Source organism: Zophobas morio, unplaced genomic scaffold (assembly GCF_036711695.1).
Source record: "Zophobas morio isolate AGI-343-1 ecotype UQ-CSIRO unplaced genomic scaffold, CSIRO_AGI_Zmor_V1 ptg000026l, whole genome shotgun sequence".
Classification (NCBI taxonomy): domain Eukaryota; kingdom Metazoa; phylum Arthropoda; class Insecta; order Coleoptera; family Tenebrionidae; genus Zophobas; species Zophobas morio.
Genome location: NW_026972131.1, coordinates 11105189 through 11123835, shown reverse-complemented (window position 1 = coordinate 11123835; position 18647 = coordinate 11105189). Strand labels below are relative to the sequence as shown.

Genomic DNA, 18647 nt, shown 5'->3' with positions numbered 1-18647 from the left:
AATTAAAATATCGCAAAACTGAAGAATCGAGAGATCCAATTCAATTTAAAAAATTGAAAAATCGGGGCATTGAAAAATTGGAAAATCCACAAATTGGAAAGCTCAAAAGAAAAAAATCGAAAAACCGAGAAATCCAAAAATCGAAACATCGAAAAATTCAAAAACTGAGACTTCGAGAAATCGAAAAATCGGAGGATCGAGAAATTGAGGAGTCGGAAGCCGAAAAGGAAAGTTAAAAATTGAAAAATTGAGAAATTGAACAATCAAAACAACGAAACATCTCAATTCGATAAATTGAGAAATTAAAAAATTGAATAGGTAATCGAAAAATTTTAAAAAAGAAAAACTGGAAAATCAAAAATTAAAATTCAAAAAATCGAAAAATTGAAAAATTGAAATATAGAAGAACTGAAAACTCGAGATATCGAAAAACCTAGAATTTTAAAAAATGAAATATTAAAACATCGAAAAGTTTAAAAATTGAGAAATCGAAGCATTAAACAGTCCTAGAATTGAAAAATCTAAAGTTTACAATAAATTGAAAATCCAAAAAGAAAAAAAGCGAGAAATCGAAAAAAATCCATCAATTCAAAAATCGAAAAGTCGAAAAATTGAAATATTAAAAAATCTCATAACTGAAAGAAATATTCAAAAATCGAAAAGTCGAAAAATTGAAATATTGAAAAATCTCATAACTGAAAGAAATATTCAAAAAATTGAGAAATTAAAAAATTGGAAAATTGAGAAATCGAAAATATAAAAAAGCAAAATTGAAAAATCGTAATCTTAAAAAATCGAAAAATTGAGGAATTGAAGATGTGAAAAATCGAAACTTTAGGAAATCCAGAAATGGACAAATAAAAAAAATACTTTAGAAATCGGCAAACTGAAAATTTAGAAACGTGAAAATTTGAAAAATTGAAAAATCGACATATTTAAAAACCGTAAAATTGAAGAGGACAAAAATTGAGAAATCGTGTCATTGAAACATCGTAAGATTGAGAAATCGAAAAATAAAAAAATCGAGAAATAGAAAATTTAAGGAATGGAGGAATCGGAAAAGCCCAAAATTGAAATATTGAAAAATTGAGACATTTAAAGTTGAAAAATCGAGAAATCATCAAGCCGAAAAATCCCAATAGCGTATTTAGGTATAAATCACAAGATCAGGACTATTCTACTTTTTAAAATTTAAATAACATTATAAATTGGAAAATGTTGATTTTTTTTTTCAAAAATCTTGACGTCTAAGGTGACTCGACACGGATGCATAAACCGTAAACGGGGCGAAACTACAATTTTATTATTGTAAAATTTGGAGATTGCGTCATTTCATTGTTCGTGACAAATTTTGGAGAGTGGAAAAATCGAAAAATCAAAAGATCAAGAAATCGTGGAGTCGAAAAGTCGAACAATTGAGAAACCGAAATAGGCCAAAATGGAAAAATCGAAAAGTTAAAAATTGAACAATTTATAAATTGAGAAATTGACAATCAAAATATCGAAATATCCAAATCTCGATAAATCGAGAAATAAAAAAACTTAAAAATTGAGAGATTGAAAGAAGAAATCGTCAAACAAACAGTTAAAAGTTGAAAAATTGGAAAAGAGAAAAAATCAAAAAACGAAATTTGAAAAATTAAACATAAGTCGAAAAATCTAAAATTTCAAAATCCAAAAATTGAAAAATCGAAAAAATGAAAAGGTAGACACATCGAAAAATCCAGAAGTCAAAAGTAGAAAAGCCGAAGAATTGAAATATTGAAAAATCCTAAAACTGAAATATCTAAAAACTGAAAAATCGAAAAATCAAAAAAGTGAAGTCGAAAAATAGAAACCTTAAAAAATCGAAAAATTCAATAATCAAAAAATTAAAGAATTGAAGAACAGGAAAATCGAAACACTCGAAGGTCAAGAAATGGGAAAACTAAAACATCCTTTAATTGAAAAAAAGGAAAAATTGAGAGTTTATAAAAGTCAAATTTGAAAAATTAAAAAATCGAAAATATGACTAAACGACGATTGAAAAACAGAAAATCTAAAACCGGGAAGTCGAAAAATCAAAAGATTAGGAAATCGAAAATTTGAAAAATTTGAAAACTTGAAAAATTGAAATATCGAAGAACTGAAACGAAAAATCGAGAAATCGAAAAATCTAAAATTTTAAAAATTAATAAATCTAAAATTTCAAAACCGAAAAATTGAAAAATCGAAAAAGTAAAAAAATCGACACATCGAAAAATCCAGGAGTCAAAAATCGAAAAGTCGAAGAATCGAAATATTGAAAAATCCCAAAACTGAAATATCCAAAAACTGTAGAATGAAAGAAAAACTGAAAAATGGAAAACCTGAAAAATCTGAATACTGAAATATCCAAAAACTGAGAACCTAAAAAGTCGAAAAATTAAGCAATCGAAAAATCAAAAAAGTGAAGTCGAAAAATAGAAACCTGAAAACATCGAAAAATTGAAAAAAACCCCTGAAAAATCAATGAATTGAAAAATTCACAAATAAAGAGTTTATAAACGTCAAAAATTGAAGAATCGAAATATTGAAAAATCCCAAAACTGGAATATCGAAAAACTGAAATATGAAAGAAAAACTGAAAAATGGAAAACCTGAAAAATCTGAAAACTGAAATATCCAAAAACTGAGAACCTAAAAAGTCGAAAAATTAAGCAATCGAAAAATCCAAAAAGTGAAATCGAAAAATCGAAACCTTAAAAAACTAAAAAATGAAAAATCAAAAACCTGAAAAACCGAAAAATTAAAGAATTGAAGAACAGGAATATCGAAACCCTCGAAAGTCAAGAAATGGGAAAATCAAAATATCGATTAATTGAAAAATCGAAAAATTGAAAAATCGAAAATTTGAAAAAACGTCAATTAAAAACAGAAAATCTAAAACGGGAAGTCGAAAAATCAAAAGATTAAGAAATGTAAACATTTAAAAAATTGAAAAATCGGGGCATTGAAAAATTGGAAAATCCAGAAATTGAAAAGCTCAAAAGAAAAAAATCGAAAAACCGAGAAATCCAAAAATCGAAACATCGAAAAATTCAAAAACTGAGACTTCGAGAAATCGAAAAATCGGAGGATCGAGAAATTGAGGAGTCGGAAGCCGAAAAGGAAAGTTAAAAATTGAAAAACTGAGAAATTGAACAATCAAAACAACGAAACATCTCAATTCGATAAATTGAGAAATTAAAAAATTGAATAGGTAATCGAAAAATTTTAAAAAAGAAAAACTGGAAAATCAAAAATTAAAATTCAAAAAATCGAAAAATTGAAATATAGAAGAACTGAAAACTCGAGATATCGAAAAACCTAGAATTTTAAAAAATGAAATATTAAAACATCGAAAAGTTTAAAAATTGAGAAATCGAAGCATTAAAACAGTCCCAGAATTGAAAAATCTAAAGTTTACAATAAATTGAAAATCCAAAAAGGAAAAAAGCGAGAAATCAAAAAAAATCCATCAATTCAAAAATCGAAAAGTCGAAAAATTGAAATATTGAAAAATCTCATAACTGAAAGAAATATTCAAAAAATTGAGAAATTAAAAAATTGGAAAATTGAGAAATCGAAAATCTAAAAAAGCAAAATTGAAAAATCGTAATCTTAAAAAATCGAAAAATTGAGGAATTGAAGATGTGAAAAATCGAAACTTTAGGAAATCCAGAAATGGACAAATAAAAAAAATACTTTAGAAATCGGCAAACTGAAAATTTAGAAACGTGAAAATTTGAAAAATTGAAAAATCGAAATATTTAAAAACCGTAAAATTGACGAGGACAAAAATTGAGAAATCGTATCATTGAAACATCGTAAGATTGAGAAATCGAAAAATAAAAAAATCGAGAAATAGAAAATTTAAGGAATGGAGGAATCGGGAAAGCCCAAAATTGAAATATTGAAAAATTGAGACATTTAAAGTTGAAAAATCGAGAAATCGACAAGCCGAAAAATCCCAATAGCGTATTTTGGTATAAATCACAAGATCAGGACTATTCTACTTTTTAAAATTTAAATACATAACATTATAAATTGGAAAATGTTGATTTTTTTTTCCAAAAATCTTGACGTCTAAGGTGAAAACTCAACACGGATGCATAAACCGTAAACAGGGCCAAACTACAATTTTACTATTGTAAAATTTGGAGAATGCGTCATTTCATTGTTCGTGACAAATTTTGGAGAGTGTAATTTGATAATACAATTTGAAATGTAAATTTTGTCATTCGGGAACATTAATTATTAAATCGTTAAGATGTTCAAGAACTTTGTTCACTTATTCGTTGTAAAGTCCAATGGTCGAAATGGGTTAGTTCTTCGTAGTGGATGTACTGTATCACATCAACTCTAACGAATATCGGTTTATAGATAAATCGCTTAAAGCCGATATTGGCCTGAGTGAGCTTTGGTCTGTAGATCAAACAAGTTCTCAGGCGACGAAAAATTGCATGTGGAGGGAGACTTCGGATTACAAATCGTGCCAAGAAAGACATATTTGGGAGAGATGGATTTTCAGGTGCTTGACTAGCGGTAATTTTAAATTGTTTGCTGTCGTTCGCGAAGTGAAGAACACAATTTCATTAAAATGATAATTATAAAATTATCATAATCACTATTGGTGTTAATTAACACAAAATGGCGCGCAAGTTATCAGTTGATTTCGTTAATAAATTCATAGAAACCTATATGGGATTTTTTTCGTGCCTTAGAAAATTAAAAAGTAAAAAATACAATAACAAAAATTTTAAAATGCGGTTTACGAAAAATTAGTTGACCTGTGCAAAGAAGAAAATTTTGGAAACGCTGACAAATATAACACCTTAAAAAAAATAACACTTGAAGAAGTGCTTTCGGCGTAATATTTTTGATGCTCCCGTGAACAAAATATTCTATGTCAGTGTGCAGTGCGCAAAGAGTTAACTGTGCAGATCTAGCCGAAAATCCGAAAACCAAATCGCTGTGTGTAGGGCCAGCATAACGGAAGTAATAAATCATCCCATCGGTTGAAGAACGTTGGGTCGGTGCACTGATGTCGGTGTTATATCCCGGGAGGGGCCCAATACACCCAATAAAATGGAACAGACAAAATAAAGCTTCAAACATGATTATTTTTATACTAAAATTCTGAAGTTTATAAACTGCACATTTTTTTTATTTATTTATTTATTTAATCCTGTTTTCGAACTATAATAAACATTTCAAACAATGTCTGTAACTTATTTTAATGTAAATTATATTCATGTGGTTAACAAAATCAGATGTAATATTAGTGTGATTTTGACCTTATTCTAGATTTTATTACAGCAGAACGGCGTATCCTTTTTAAATTTTAGAAGTTACGGAAACTAGTTCAAGAAACAATTAGTTATCTCGTATTTTTGGCACAAAATCTACCAAAATGTCCGATAACAGCAATTGTTTTTCATAGAAACAAACAGTCTTCAAAGCAGCCTTTAACAACTCGATATTACAAACATGCCTCTTAAGTTCTTAATGCGTTTTTCTCTCTCTTGTAATTATTTGTAATGTTAACGCCGAAAGTTTATGTCATTCTGTTATTTACTTTGAACATATATTTTCATTTTGTGTTAATATTTTTGTAACACCACGAATCTAAATTTTACTTAAAATCTTGTTTTACTTTAATCTTGTAAAACTAAACAATTATACCAGTTTAAAAACCCTTGGAAAGTTTCTGTCAGTCTTCAGATATAGTCAAATAAAAATATGCGTCAAATTAATTTGAATTCAATTCTTTCTTATCACGTTACAACGCGTTGCTTCATATTTTTTATGTCAAGTATATTTTCATATTTTGTACATATATGTTTATACACATTACTGTTTACGGAACAATGTTAATTATGGATTTATGGATAACTCCTCGTATAAGAGCAGAGTGAAGGGTGTTTGCCTTTGCTAATGTTTGATGGCGCCATCTGATTTAGAGTAAAATAAACCTAATACGTTGGCTCACTGTAGTGAAAATGCGCGTTGACGAAAAATTTGTCCCACGCCCCCTGAATTCCTTGTCCTAAAGCTCACTATTTAAGCGAAGTAAAATTTGTATTAGGTTGTCCAACTATAATATACTTAAACAATGAAATTACGCATTAATATTTTTATTTAAACAAAAATTACAATTTTTACTTCCACAACTTTTTAATTGACATGTTCTTCTCCGAGTCCTTTTGCATTACTTTAGCCACTGCCATCTCGAAATCTTCTTGGGTGACGTGCACTCGGCGCTCCCTCAACGCATACATCCCTGCTTCGGTACAAACCCCCTTGACTTCAGCCCCGCTAGCCCCGGGCATCAACTCCGCGATTTTCCGCAAATTAATCCCTCTAGTGAGATTCATTTTCCTTGAATGAATTTTCAAAATGTCGAGTCGGGCTTCTTCGTTCGGCGGCGGGAACTCGATCTTGCGGTCAATGCGTCCGGGTCTGAGTAACGCCGGATCCAGAATGTCGATCCTGTTTGTGGCCATAATGACTTTAATGTTTTTGGTGGCCTCAAAACCGTCCAGCTGATTTAGCAACTCTAGCATGGTTCTCTGGACTTCTGAGTCGCCGCCTGAACCCGACTCGATCCGAGACGAACCAATGGAATCAATCTCGTCCATGAAAATTATGGAAGGGGCGTGCTCTCGCGCCATTACGAACAACTCGCGCACCATCCGCGACCCCTCACCAATGAATTTCTGCACGAGTTCTGAGCCGGAAACCCGGATGAAAGTGCACTCGGTGTGGTGGGCCACAGCGCGAGCTAAAAGAGTCTTACCCGTTCCCGGGGGACCATACAAAAGCACGCCTTTTGGTTGCGCGATCCCCAAAGCGTCAAATAACTCCGGGTGCTTGACTGGGAGTTCAATCACTTCTTTGATTTCTTTGATTTGTTTGTCTAAACCACCCACCATTTCGTACGTGGAATCCGGGACTTTTTCCACCATCATTAGAGACACTAAAGGATCAACCTAGAAAATCAAATCAGTAAAACAAAATCATTAAATAAAAATCAACCTTGTTGGGTAGAATTTTGTGGAGGGTGTAGCTCTCGTTTCTTAGGGCTACCCGGCAGTTGGGAGTTACGTCGTTAATGTCGATATTTTTGTCAATATCGACCACGAATTTACCTTCTGGGTGCACCTTCACCAGGACCTTTTTCTTATCCATGGGTTTGACCACTTCACCTACGTAGGACCCTTGCTCTTGGAGCAACATTAACTCCTCTCGCAGCATTCTCACTGAAACAGGGTCATCAGTCTTTGATTGTCACGCGTTTGGGGGTACCTTTGGCGTTGAGTTCGTTGCGTTGTGCCTGCAGACGCCTCAAATTCTGACTTTTCTCGGCCACAATCAGCTGCAGTTCTTCGATTTTTGTGATGTAGTACGACCGGAAACCCTCGCCTTTGGGGCCCCCATCCACGTCCATCTGGAAAGGCAGGCGTTAGAAAAACCCGACTTTGGTACCCCGCTTAACTTGGCTCCGTCCGGGCTTATTCACAGTCGATTTGTCGCACGAAACATTTATTACTACGTCTTTTAAAGCCACTTTGGGGGTAACTACGCCTCCGCTAGTCCCAGGAACGGAAATATTTGCGCCCATTGTGTTTTTTCCGAAAACGTGACGGACACTTCACAAACAATTGAAAGTCGCTTACCTTATTAATCACCGTCATTTTAATAAGCTTGTTCGAAGACAACCGCCCCCAAAATAGTCGTTCTACAACCAGAAAACACAGTCACTTTTTGTTGATTGATCAGGACAAATCTCGAAAATCATCGATGTTGACTTTTGACAGACTTAAACATAACCACAAAAAACACCAAAATCCCCAAAATCCCTAGATCTGTAACATAGGTTAATATAGATGCGACATACAAGATGATTTTGCAAAACCACCCGTATTGACATTGGAGTCCTCAACCGCCAAAGGCAAGCGCCAAATTTAAATAGTCTATTTTCTATGAATTTCGAAAATTCGAAAAATCGAGAAATCTAATAATCGAAAAATCGTAAAACCGAAACTTGAAAAATCGAAATATCGAAGAACTGAAAATCGAAAAAATGTAAAATTCAAACATCTAAAATTTAAAAACAGAATAACGAAAAATCTAGAAATCGAAACTCCCAACTTTAAAAAATTGGATGACTGAAAAATCGAAAAATCAAAAGATCAAGAAATCGTGGAGTCGAAAAGTCGAACAATTGAGAAACCGAAGTAAGCCAAAATCGAAAAATCGAAAAGTTAAAAATTGAACAATTTATAAATTGAGGAATTGACAATTAAAATATCGAAAAATCCAAATCTCCATAAATCGAGAAATCAAAAAACTTAAAAATTCGAAAAATTGAAAAATTGAGAGATTGAAAAATCAACAGAAAGAGAACTGAGAAACAGAAATAGGCCAAAATAAAAAATTGAAAAACTAATAAATCGAAAACCTGAACAATCAAATCTCGATAAATCGGAAATGAAAAATTAACAAATCGAAAAATTGAAAAACAGAACATCTAAAACCAGGAAGTCGAAAAATCGAAAGATTAAGAAATACTGAAAAATTAAACATAAGTCGAAAAATCTAAAATTTAAAAATCCAAAAATTGGAAAATCGAAAAAGTAAAAAAGTAGGCACATCGAAAAATCCAGAAGTCAAAAATAGATAAGCCGAAGAATTGAAATATTGAAAAATCCTAAAACTGAAAATCGAAAAATCAAAAAAATGAAGTCAAAAAATAGAAACCTAAAAAAATCGAAAAATTGAAAAATCAAAAACCTGAAAAATCAAAAAATTAAAGAATTGAAGAACAGGAAAATCGAAACACTCGAAGCTGAAGAAATGGGAAAATCAAAACATCGATTAATTGAAAAATCGAAAAATTGAGAGTTTATAAAAGTAAAATTTGAAAAATAAAAAAATCGAAAATTTGACAAAATGACAATTGCAAAAAAAAGAAAGTCTAAAACCGGGAAGTCGAAAAATCAAAAGATTAAGAAATCGAAACATTTGAAAAATTCGAAAACTTGAAAAATTGAAATATCGAAGTGAAATGAAAAATCTAGAAATCGAAAAATCTAAAATTTTAAAAATTAAAACATCTAAAATTTAAAAATGGGGAAATTGAATAATTGAAAAAGTAAAAAAATCGATACTTCGAAAAATCCAGAAGCCAAAAATCGAAAAGTCGAAGAATCGAAATATTGAAAAAATCCCAAAACTAAAATATCGAAAAACTGAAAAAGGAAAGAAAAACTGAAAAATGGAAAACCTGAAAAATTTGAAAACTGAAATATCCAAAAACTGAGAACCTACAAAGTCGAAAAAGTAAGCAATCGAAAAATTCAAAACAAAGTCGAAAATTCGAAACCTTAAAAAAACCAAAAAATGAAAAATCAAAAACCTGAAAAATCGAAAAATTAAAGAATTGAACAGGAATATCGAAACCCTCGAAAGTGAAGAAATGGGAAAATCAAAACATCGGTTAATTGAAAAATCGAAAAATTGACAGTTTATAAATGTCAAATTTGAAAAATTGAAAAATCGAAAATTTGAAAAAACGGCAATTGAAAAACAGAAAATCTAAAACAGGGCAGTCGAAAAGTCGAAAGATTAAGAAATCGAAACATTTGAAAAATTGAAATATGGAAGAGTTGAAATGAAAAATTGAAAAATCGAAAAATCTAAAATGTTAAATATTGAAAAATTAAAATACCAAAAAATTGAGAAATCAAAAATATGTAGAAAAGTTGAAGAACAGAAATATTGAAAAATCTCAAAACTGAAATATCGAAAAACTGAAAAATAAAAGAAAAACTGACGAATCAAAAAACTGAAAAATCCCAAAACTGAACTATCCAAAAACTATCTATCTATCGAATCTAAAGAATCGAAAAATTGAGAAATTGAAAAATCAAAAAAGTGAAGTCGAAATATTGAAACCTTAAAAAAATCGAAAAATTGAAAAACCAAAAAACCTGAAAAATCAATTAATTGAAAAATCGACACTGAAAGTTTAAAAACCGAAAACTTGAAAAATCAAAAAATCAAATATTTAAAAAATCTAAAAATTGAAAAACCAAAAAATCTAAAATCGAGAAGTCGAAAAATCGAAGGATGTGAAATCGAAACATCAAAACATTGAAAAGTCAAAAATTTAAAAAATCGAAAAATTAAAAAAGCACAACGAGAAATCGGAAAAAATAGAGGAAAAGCACAACGAGAAATCGGAAAAAATAGAGGAATCGAAAAGTTGAGAAATTGAAGAAAAACTAACGAATCGAAAAACTGAGATATCTAGAAATCCAGAAGTCAAAAAATCGGAAACTTGAAAAATCGAAAAATTGACGAATCGAAATGTCGAGGGATTGAAAAATGCGAAAATCAAAACATCAAAAAATCTAAAAGTCGAAAAGTAAAAAAATTGAGAAAATGAAACGATTAATCGAGAAATCGAAAATTCAGAAATGTCCAAAATTAGAAAAATTGAAAACTCGAAAAATTGAAAAATCGTAAAACTGAAATATTGGAAAATTGGGAAATCAAAATATAAAAAATCAAGAAAATGAAAATTAAAAAAAAATTGAGACATTGAAGAATCGAAAAATCGGAAAATCCAAACATCGAAAAACTGAAACTGAAGTTAAAAATTGAAAAATTGAAAAAAAAGTGATACATTGGAAAATCAAAAAATTGAAAAGTCAAAAAATCCGGAAACTGAGCAATTGAAAAATCGGAACATCAAAATCTCAATATTAATTTAGATTTCTCAAATTTTTTTTTTGGTATTCCAATTTTTGGATATTTCAATTTTGGATTTTTTTAATATTGCGATCTCTCAATTTTTCGATTTCTTCTTTTTCCAATTTTCTGGTCATTGAATTTTAGATTTTTGAAAATTTTTAATTTTACAATTTTCAATTTTTTCATTGTTCGAATTCAATTTTTCGACTGCTCGGTTTTAAGCTTCATGGTTTTTCAGTTTTCCGATTTTTCAATTTTTTGATTTCTAGATTTATCGAGATTTCGATGTTTGAATTTTTTCGTGTTTTTTTTAATTTTAGATTTTGACAAACAGAGTTTATAAAAGTCAAAAATTGAAAAATCGAAATATTTAAAGATCGTAAAATTGAAGACAAAAACTGAAAACCGAGAAATTGAAAAATTGAGAAATTGTAAAATCCAAAAATTGAATAATAAATAGGAGTAAACTGAAAAGTTCCCAAACTATAATTTTAAATATTGAAAAATTAAAATACCAAAAAATTGAGAAATCAAAAGTAGAAAAGTTGAAGAACAGAAATATTGAAAAATCTCAAAACTGAAATATCGAAAAACTGAAAAATAAAAGAAAAACTGACGAATCGAAAAATTGAAAAATCCCAAAACTGAAATATCTAAAAACTATCTATCTATCGAATCTAAAGAATCGGAAAATTGAGAAATTGAAAAATCAAAAAAGTGAAGTCGAAATATTGAAACCTTAAAAAAGTCGAAAAATTGAAAAATCAAAAACATGTCAAATCGTAAGATCGAAAAATTGAGAAATCGAAAAATCAAAAACGTGAAGTTGAAAATAGAAAAATTGAAAAACCAAAAAACCTGAAAATTCAATTCATTGAAAAATCGACACTGGAAGTTTAAAAACCGAAAACTTGAAAAATCAAAAAATCAAACATTTAAAAAATCTAAAAATTGAAAAACCGAAAAATCTAAAATCGAGAAGTCGAAAAATCGAAGGATGTGAAATCGAAACATCAAAACATTGAAAAGTCAAAAATCTAAAAAATCGAAAAATTAAAAAAGCTCAACGAGAAATCTACAAAAATTGAAAAGTCGAAAAATTGGAAAATCCAAACATCGAAAAACTGAAACTGAAGTTAAAAATTGAAAAATTAAAAAAAATGATATATTGGAAAATCAAAAAATTGAAAAGTCAAAAAATCCGGAAACTGAGCAATTGAAAAATCGGAACATCAAAATCTCAATATGTAATTTAGATTTCTCAAATTTTTTTTTTTTTTTGTATTCCAATTTTTCGATATTTCAATTTTGGATTTTTTTAATATTTCGATCTCTCAATTTTTCGATTTCTTGTTTTTCCAATTTTCGGGTCATTGAATTATAGATTTTTCAAAATTTTTAATTTTACAATTTTCAATTTTTTTATTGTTCGAAATCAATTTTTCGACTGCTCGGTTTTAAGCTTCATGGTTTTTCAGTTTTCCAATTTTTCAATTTTTTGATTTCTAGATTTATCGAGATTTCGATGTTTGAATTTTTTCGTGTTTTTTTTTAATTTTGGATTTTGACAAACAGAGTTTATAAAAGTCAAAAATTGAAAAACCGAAATATTTAAAAATCGTAAAATTGAAGACAAAAACTGAAAACCGAGAAATTGAAAAATTGAGAAATTGTGAAATCCAAAAATTGAATAATAAATAGGAGTAAATTGAAAAGTCCCCAAACTAAAATTTCGAAAAACTGAGAACCTAAAAATTTGAAAAATTAAGCAATCGAAAAATCCAAAAAGTGAAGTCAAAAAATCGAAACCTTAAAAAAACTAAAAATGAAAAATCAAAAACCTGAAATATCGAAAAGTTAAAGAATTGATGAACAGGAATATCGAAACCCTCGAAAGTCAAGAAATGGGAAAATCAAAACATCGGTTAATTGAAAAATCGAAAAATTGACAGTTTATAAATGTCAAATTTGAAAAATTGGAAAATTGAAAATTTGAAAAAGCGGCAATTGAAAAACAGAAAATCTAAAACCGGGAAGTCAGAAAATCGACAGATTAAGAAATAAAAACATTTGAATAATTCGAAAAGTTGAAAAACTGAAATATCGAAGAACTCAAATGAAAAATCGAAAAATTTAAAATTTTAAACATTGAAAAATTAAAATAAAAAAAAATTGAGAAATCAAAAATAGAAAAGTTGAAGAATAGAAATATTGAAAAATCTCAAAATTGAAATATCGAAAAACTGAAAAATCCCAAAACTATCTATCTATCGAATCTAAAGAATCGAAAAATTGAGAAATCAAAACATGCAAAATTATAAGATCGAAAAATTGAGAAATCAAAAAATCAAAAAAGTGAAGTTGAAAATAGAAAAATTGAAAAACCAAAAAACCTGAAAAATCAATTAATTGAAAAATCGACACTGAAAGTTTAAAAACCGAAAACTTGAAAAATCAAAAAATCAAATATTTAAAAAATCTAAAAATTGAAAAACCAAAAAATCTAAAATCGAGAAGTCGAAAAATCGAAGGATGTGAAATCGAAACATCAAAACATTGAAAAGTCAAAAATTTAAAAAATCGAAAAATTAAAAAAGCACAACGAGAAATCGGAAAAAATAGAGGAATCGAAAAGTCGAGAAATTGAAGAAAAACTAACGTATCGAAAAACTGAAAGATCTAGAAATCCAGAAGTCAAAAAATCGGAAACTTGAAAAATTGACGAATTGAAAAAATGAACAATCGAGACGCCGAGCAATCAAAACATAGAAATGTCGAGGGATCAAAAAATACCAAAATCAAAACATCAAAAAATCTAAAAGTCGAAAAGTAAAAAAATTGAAAACTTGTAAAACTGAAATATTGGAAAATTGGGAAATCAAAATATAAAAAATCAAGAAAATGAAAATTAAAAAAAGATTGAGACATTGAAGAATCGAAAAATTGAAAAATCGAGGAATCAAATAACTGAAAAATCCCAAAACTGAAATCTACAAAAATTGAAAAGTCGAAAAATCGGAAAATCCAAACATCGAGAAACTGAAACTGAAGTTAAAAATTGAAAAATTAAAAAAAATGATACATTGGAAAATCAAAAAATTGAAAAGTAAAAAAATCCGGAAACTGAGCAATTGAAAAATCGGAACATCAAAATCAATATGTAATTTAGATTTCTCAAATTTATTTTTTTTTTTTTTTGTATTCCAATTTTACGATATTTCAATTTTGGAATTTTTTAATTTTACAATTTTCAATTTTTTCATTGTTCGAATTCAATTTTTCGACTGCTCGGTTTTAAGCTTCATGGTTTTTTCAGTTTGCGATTTTTCAATTTTTTGATTTCTAGATTTATCGAGATTTCGATGTTTGAATTTTTTCGTGTTTTTTTTAATTTTGGATTTTGACAAACGGAGTTTATAAAAGTCAAAAATTGAAAAATCGAAATATTTAAAAATCGTAAAATTGAAGACAAAAACTGAAAACCGAGAAATTGAAAAATTAAGAAATTGTAAAATCCAAAAATGGAATAATAAATAGGAGTAAACCGAAAAGTCCCCAAACTAAAATTTCGAAAAACTGAGAATTCGAAGATTGAAACAGCAAGAAATTATGGTCAAAGCCGTTTAGGATGTGTATCAGTCAATTTGTCGAAAGTAAAACGCGTCGTTAAAGATATTATGACATTTTTTCTATTTCACTTAATTTAATTCCAAACACTGTTGCCAACATAAGTCGAGGAATCCTGACCCGTCATTTAATTCAAACTATGACGCTTCTCTATGTTCTCTAGTAACCTGTGCTAGTAACGTCATGAATGTCATTTCTGTCAACACGACGTAACCTAAAAGTCGTACGTGTGAACTCAATTACATAATATTTTGCTTGATTAGTCGTTTTTGTAGCGAAAAATGGGGAAAGCCTCGCCCACTGGGGGCGTCAAGCCCATGTCCATCGCGGGCCGCTTCGTCAGCGAGCGGGAGCGCCTCTTTGGGATGACTGACGAAGAGCGACTGTTTCGTAAACAGTGGCTCAAGGATCAAGAGTTGGGTCACAGTGAGCCCCGAGTCGTGCCCGAGATGTACAAGGCTACGCATAACCCAATTCGGCGGTTTTACCGCTGGCCTTTGAACACTCTGGCCAATGTTCTTAGACCGGCTTTGGGTGAGGAGCGCACGCTCAAGATTAGGTACTTTACGGGCAAAATAGTGATTGGGATTGTGGCTGCGTATGCCACTACGTATTATTTTAAGTACCACGCGAACGACTGGACGAGATATGGGGGGTGGAGGTTCTTTAGGTCTAGAGAGTCGGTGGTTGAGGGGGATCCTGGGTATCCGAGACTTCCTGATAGGGCGAAGCCCTCTGATTACGCTACAAGAGGGTTTGAGAAAAACGAACTCAAGTTGTAAATGTAGTAGTTTGTGTATTGAATAAATTAATTAGTTGGTTGTGTTTTTTATTGATTTGGGGGGGGATTGCAGACAAAGTGTAACTGAAAACGCTTTTATTAATATTGGAAGGTTCTAGTCCTTCTAAACTAAACATTTGGAATGTGCATAATTTTGTTCAACAGTCGACTTAATTCAAACAGTGAAAGAAAACATGTAATAAAAATGTTTTGATACATCAATAAGTTATAACTCTTATAAATACTATAATATTTAAGCACAATATATTATACTTTAACTTTAAACAATAAATCTCCACATTGTCATAATATTAGTGTATATATAGTTATCACTATACAATATAATACAGTATCTCTGCAATAAAAATATGATTCATTCTTCTAGAAATGATATTGCAGTGAATCACAACATGTTACCAGACACTAGATTCACTACTTGGAGAAGATCTACCAACTAACAGTAGAATAACATCTATCTTACAAGAATTAAAATTGTACCCAATTGCTATTTGCTGATGGAGGAACTGGTGTGGTAGCACTGAAAAAACCACTGTAGATTTTTGTTTTTAGTAACAATAAAAAAAAAATACCTTCCTTGTGCAGAGGCAAATTCACCCCATGATTCCCCAGTGGTGTTGTCAACTTTAGGTGCGTGCGCTGGAGAGCCAGCCGGCGAGCTTCCAGGAGGCGCCGGTAATTTCCCGCTGGGTGGAGGCGGCAACAAACCCAGCCCGCCCCCATTCCCAGATTTCAACTTAGTCCGTGAACTACCTTCAGACCCATCTTTTTTCTGCAGCACACAAAAACCAATCAAACTTAATATTAAATCCCAATCATACACCTACAGTGATTTTCATGTTTATCTTAATAGTCTCGCCTTCCTTGAACCCTAAATCTAGCGCCGGTTTGTTTGGTTCCTCACTAATCTGTTTCTCTTTCTTGAGCCACTTGAAGTGGTCTTGCAGCGCCACGTTCAAGTCAAACGAGTCCGATCTATCCCCGAACCCGATCCCAATGAAAGCCATTCTGCCTGAAAACAGTGAAAACGTTGTCATTGAATTACACGCGTTTTTGGCGAGTGTACCGTTGTCGTCCTGGATGCGAAGAACGAAGTACCGGGAAGAGTCTGTGACGGGCTCGATGGCGACGCCTGGATATGTTTCGATGGGGCATTTCGCGAAAAGTTCGCCGCTGTTTTTGTCTTCTAGTTTGATTGCACATTCGTTGCCTTTCGAGATTAATCGCATGCGGCCCGTCCATGAAGGCTCGGCTAGGTTCCAGTCCGCAGCTCTGGAAAATTATCAAGGAACAGTTATCTCGTGGAGGAAAACGGGGGCGTATGTGTTAAATTCTGCGATAATGGAATGGTGTTAATTTTTTTTGGGTGGTGAGGTGTCACCTGTAGCCTCTGTTGGAAGACCTGGGGGGTATGTTGAAGACGAATACTTCCGGTTTCACGAGTAAAACACTTTCGTAAGAATCCATTGTGTAATGTTACAAATTAACAAGTTTACAAGTTGACAACCCGTTAACACCACACCACCACCGTACACAACAGACTGTCAAATGTCAGTCAAATGTCAAGCGATTAGTTATGGAGAGGCGGTTTTTGGCGAGGGAGTAAGGTTGGAACGACGTCAATTCAACATTGTTTTACCAATTACGTCACGATGTTGTTTCGTGTATCGTGAAGTACTTACTTCTGCAAAGTCTTGTCTTGTGTATTTTTAAAATTATATTTTAGGGTACGCTTGGATCAAGAAGATTTCGTCCACTAAAAAGTAATTATTAGCGCAAATCGAGTGTTTAGGAAACTATTTACTACTAAAATTTATTGTAGCAGAAAGAAGACGAAATTTATTGCTTAACAAAAAAAAATAATAGTTCAATTTTAGAATTTGAAAATTAATGACAAACTCTTGACTATAAATCCACTTTAATACAAAAAACTACATGCATTTTTTTATTATTTTAACTTTGCCAAGATTCGACTGATTTTAGCAAAGGACTTATTTTTTTATTAGAGACTATCTATGTTATTTGGCAATTTCAGTCCTATCTTCACAAGTTCTACCCCCGCCCACCCGCCCTTTATTTCGTTAGAAAATAGGTTATTTGCCAAAATCAGTATTATCTTGGCAAGTAGCCAAAAATATTAATTTTATGCGTAGGATTGGCCAATTTGATAAACTAAAATTCAATTTTCATCTCACAGTGAATAAAATAAGCCAATGAAATTCAAAAGCCAATGACCAATAAAATAAGTGATGAAAAAAAAGGTGATAGATGAACTTTGAAATTTTTTTAAGCGACAATACAAAGTTTAATTTTCATCTCAATTAAATTCAGAGTGGGTAAGGTTAGTTTTCCTTTTTTGTTGTTGTATAATGTCAAATGTCAAATATCGAATCACACACACAAAATAAAGCAATTTTTTTTATATAAATATAGAAGAATTTCGCCTTCTGGGTTAAAATTGAACAGGGAGCGTAATTAATTTGGTTCGAGATTATTCTAGAAGAATTCTGTCTCAAAATCTGAATTTATAGACTTCTGATTTATTTGTAGAGCTAGAACTGCAGAACGAAATCAAAAGTTCGATAGAATTTTAGAAGAGTTGGAAGAATTTATAGACAAATTCTACTCGAAAAGGAGAATATTTAGTTAATTTCGGTTAGAGACAATTTTTCTGTCCGAAAAGTGAGTGTTTTAATTTCGGATAAATTTAAATTTGGTGTTTTGTTACTGGATGAACTTGAAAAAATCTTTTGAGCTTTTAGTGTTTTACTTTTTACGAATCCGAAAAAGTCTTGAGTGTTTTTTCTTATAATAATTTAATTAAGTTTCTTATATGATACGTCATTTGCCAAAATCGATCTTATTTTAGAAGGTACTAGCCCCGCCCACCCACCCTCTCGTTTCTTAGAGGGTATGTCATTTGCCAAAGCTAGTTTTATCGTAGCAGGTACTAGCCCCGCCCACCCGCCCACTCTTTTCTTAGAGAATATCTCATCTGCCAAATCAGTCTTGTCTTAGCAAGTACTAGCCCCGCCCACCCGCCCTTTCTTTTCTTAGAGGATATCTCATCTGCCAAAGTCAGTCTTATCTTAGCAAGCGCTAGCCCCGCCCACCTGCCCTCTCTTTTCTTAAAGAATATCTCATTTGCCAAATCAGTCATATCTTAACAAGTACTAGCCCCGCCCACCCACCCTTTCTTTTCTTAGAGGGTATGTCATTTGCCAAAATCAGCTTTATCTTTTTTTCTTATTCGTAGATTGGACCACTTGACAAAATAAAATTAAATTTTCATCTCAGTAAATAAATAAGCCAATGAAATTCTAAAACGGAGGTGGGCGGGGTTAGTGTTACCTTTTTGGTCTACATTTCTCTGTTTTTTCAATATAAAATCCACTTTTCTACCAATAAAATGAATGACCACAAAGAAAACAGGGTGGGTGGGTGGGGCCACTTTGAATTT

The 18647-nt window shown here is 31.0% G+C and overlaps 3 protein-coding genes across 3 annotated transcripts; 1 reads left to right on the top strand and 2 right to left on the bottom strand.

Annotated features, from left to right (window-relative positions):
- Positions 1-6121: 6121 nt before the first annotated feature.
- LOC135136392 (26S proteasome regulatory subunit 8) lies at positions 6122-7831 on the bottom strand. The gene is made up of 4 exons (XM_064065641.1): positions 7680-7831; positions 7309-7450; positions 7039-7262; positions 6122-6992 (listed from the first exon to the last, which is right to left on the bottom strand). The coding sequence occupies exons 1-4, from the start codon at positions 7695-7697 to the stop codon at positions 6162-6164; spliced, it is 1215 nt and encodes a 404-aa protein (XP_063921711.1). The 5' UTR covers positions 7698-7831; the 3' UTR covers positions 6122-6161.
- Positions 7832-14548: 6717 nt separating this feature from the next.
- LOC135136418 (uncharacterized) lies at positions 14549-15209 on the top strand. The gene is made up of 2 exons (XM_064065674.1): positions 14549-14611; positions 14664-15209. Exons 1-2 carry the CDS (start codon positions 14576-14578, stop codon positions 15168-15170), a joined length of 543 nt encoding a protein of 180 aa, XP_063921744.1. The 5' UTR covers positions 14549-14575; the 3' UTR covers positions 15171-15209.
- A 41-nt stretch (positions 15210-15250) lies between these two features.
- On the bottom strand, positions 15251-16746 carry LOC135136417 (NECAP-like protein CG9132). Its single transcript, XM_064065673.1, has 5 exons — positions 16569-16746; positions 16254-16459; positions 16015-16199; positions 15760-15959; positions 15251-15707 (listed from the first exon to the last, which is right to left on the bottom strand). The coding sequence occupies exons 1-5, from the start codon at positions 16652-16654 to the stop codon at positions 15656-15658; spliced, it is 729 nt and encodes a 242-aa protein (XP_063921743.1). The 5' UTR covers positions 16655-16746; the 3' UTR covers positions 15251-15655.
- Positions 16747-18647: the final 1901 nt, after the last annotated feature.

What these genes read in the sequence shown, in the direction of transcription:
- LOC135136418 (XM_064065674.1), top strand. Translation starts at nt 14,576, where the DNA reads ATGTCATTTCTGTCAACACGACGTAACCTAAAAGTC. An exon ending in CACGACGTAACCTAAAAGTC is followed by an intron (nt 14,612 to 14,663) that starts GTACGTGTGAAC and finishes TCGTTTTTGTAG; the next exon opens with CGAAAAATGGGGAAAGCCTC.
- LOC135136417 (XM_064065673.1), bottom strand. Translation starts at nt 16,654, where the DNA reads ATGGATTCTTACGAAAGTGTTTTACTCGTGAAACCGGAAGTATTCGTC. An exon ending in TCTTCCAACAGAGGCTACAG is followed by an intron (nt 16,460 to 16,568) that starts GTGACACCTCAC and finishes ATAATTTTCCAG; the next exon opens with AGCTGCGGACTGGAACCTAG. An exon ending in TCGCATCCAGGACGACAACG is followed by an intron (nt 16,200 to 16,253) that starts GTACACTCGCCA and finishes CACTGTTTTCAG; the next exon opens with GCAGAATGGCTTTCATTGGG.
- LOC135136392 (XM_064065641.1), bottom strand. An exon ending in CAACGAACTCAACGCCAAAG is followed by an intron (nt 7,263 to 7,308) that starts GTACCCCCAAAC and finishes ACCCTGTTTCAG; the next exon opens with TGAGAATGCTGCGAGAGGAG. An exon ending in ACAAAATTCTACCCAACAAG is followed by an intron (nt 6,993 to 7,038) that starts GTTGATTTTTAT and finishes TTGATTTTCTAG; the next exon opens with GTTGATCCTTTAGTGTCTCT.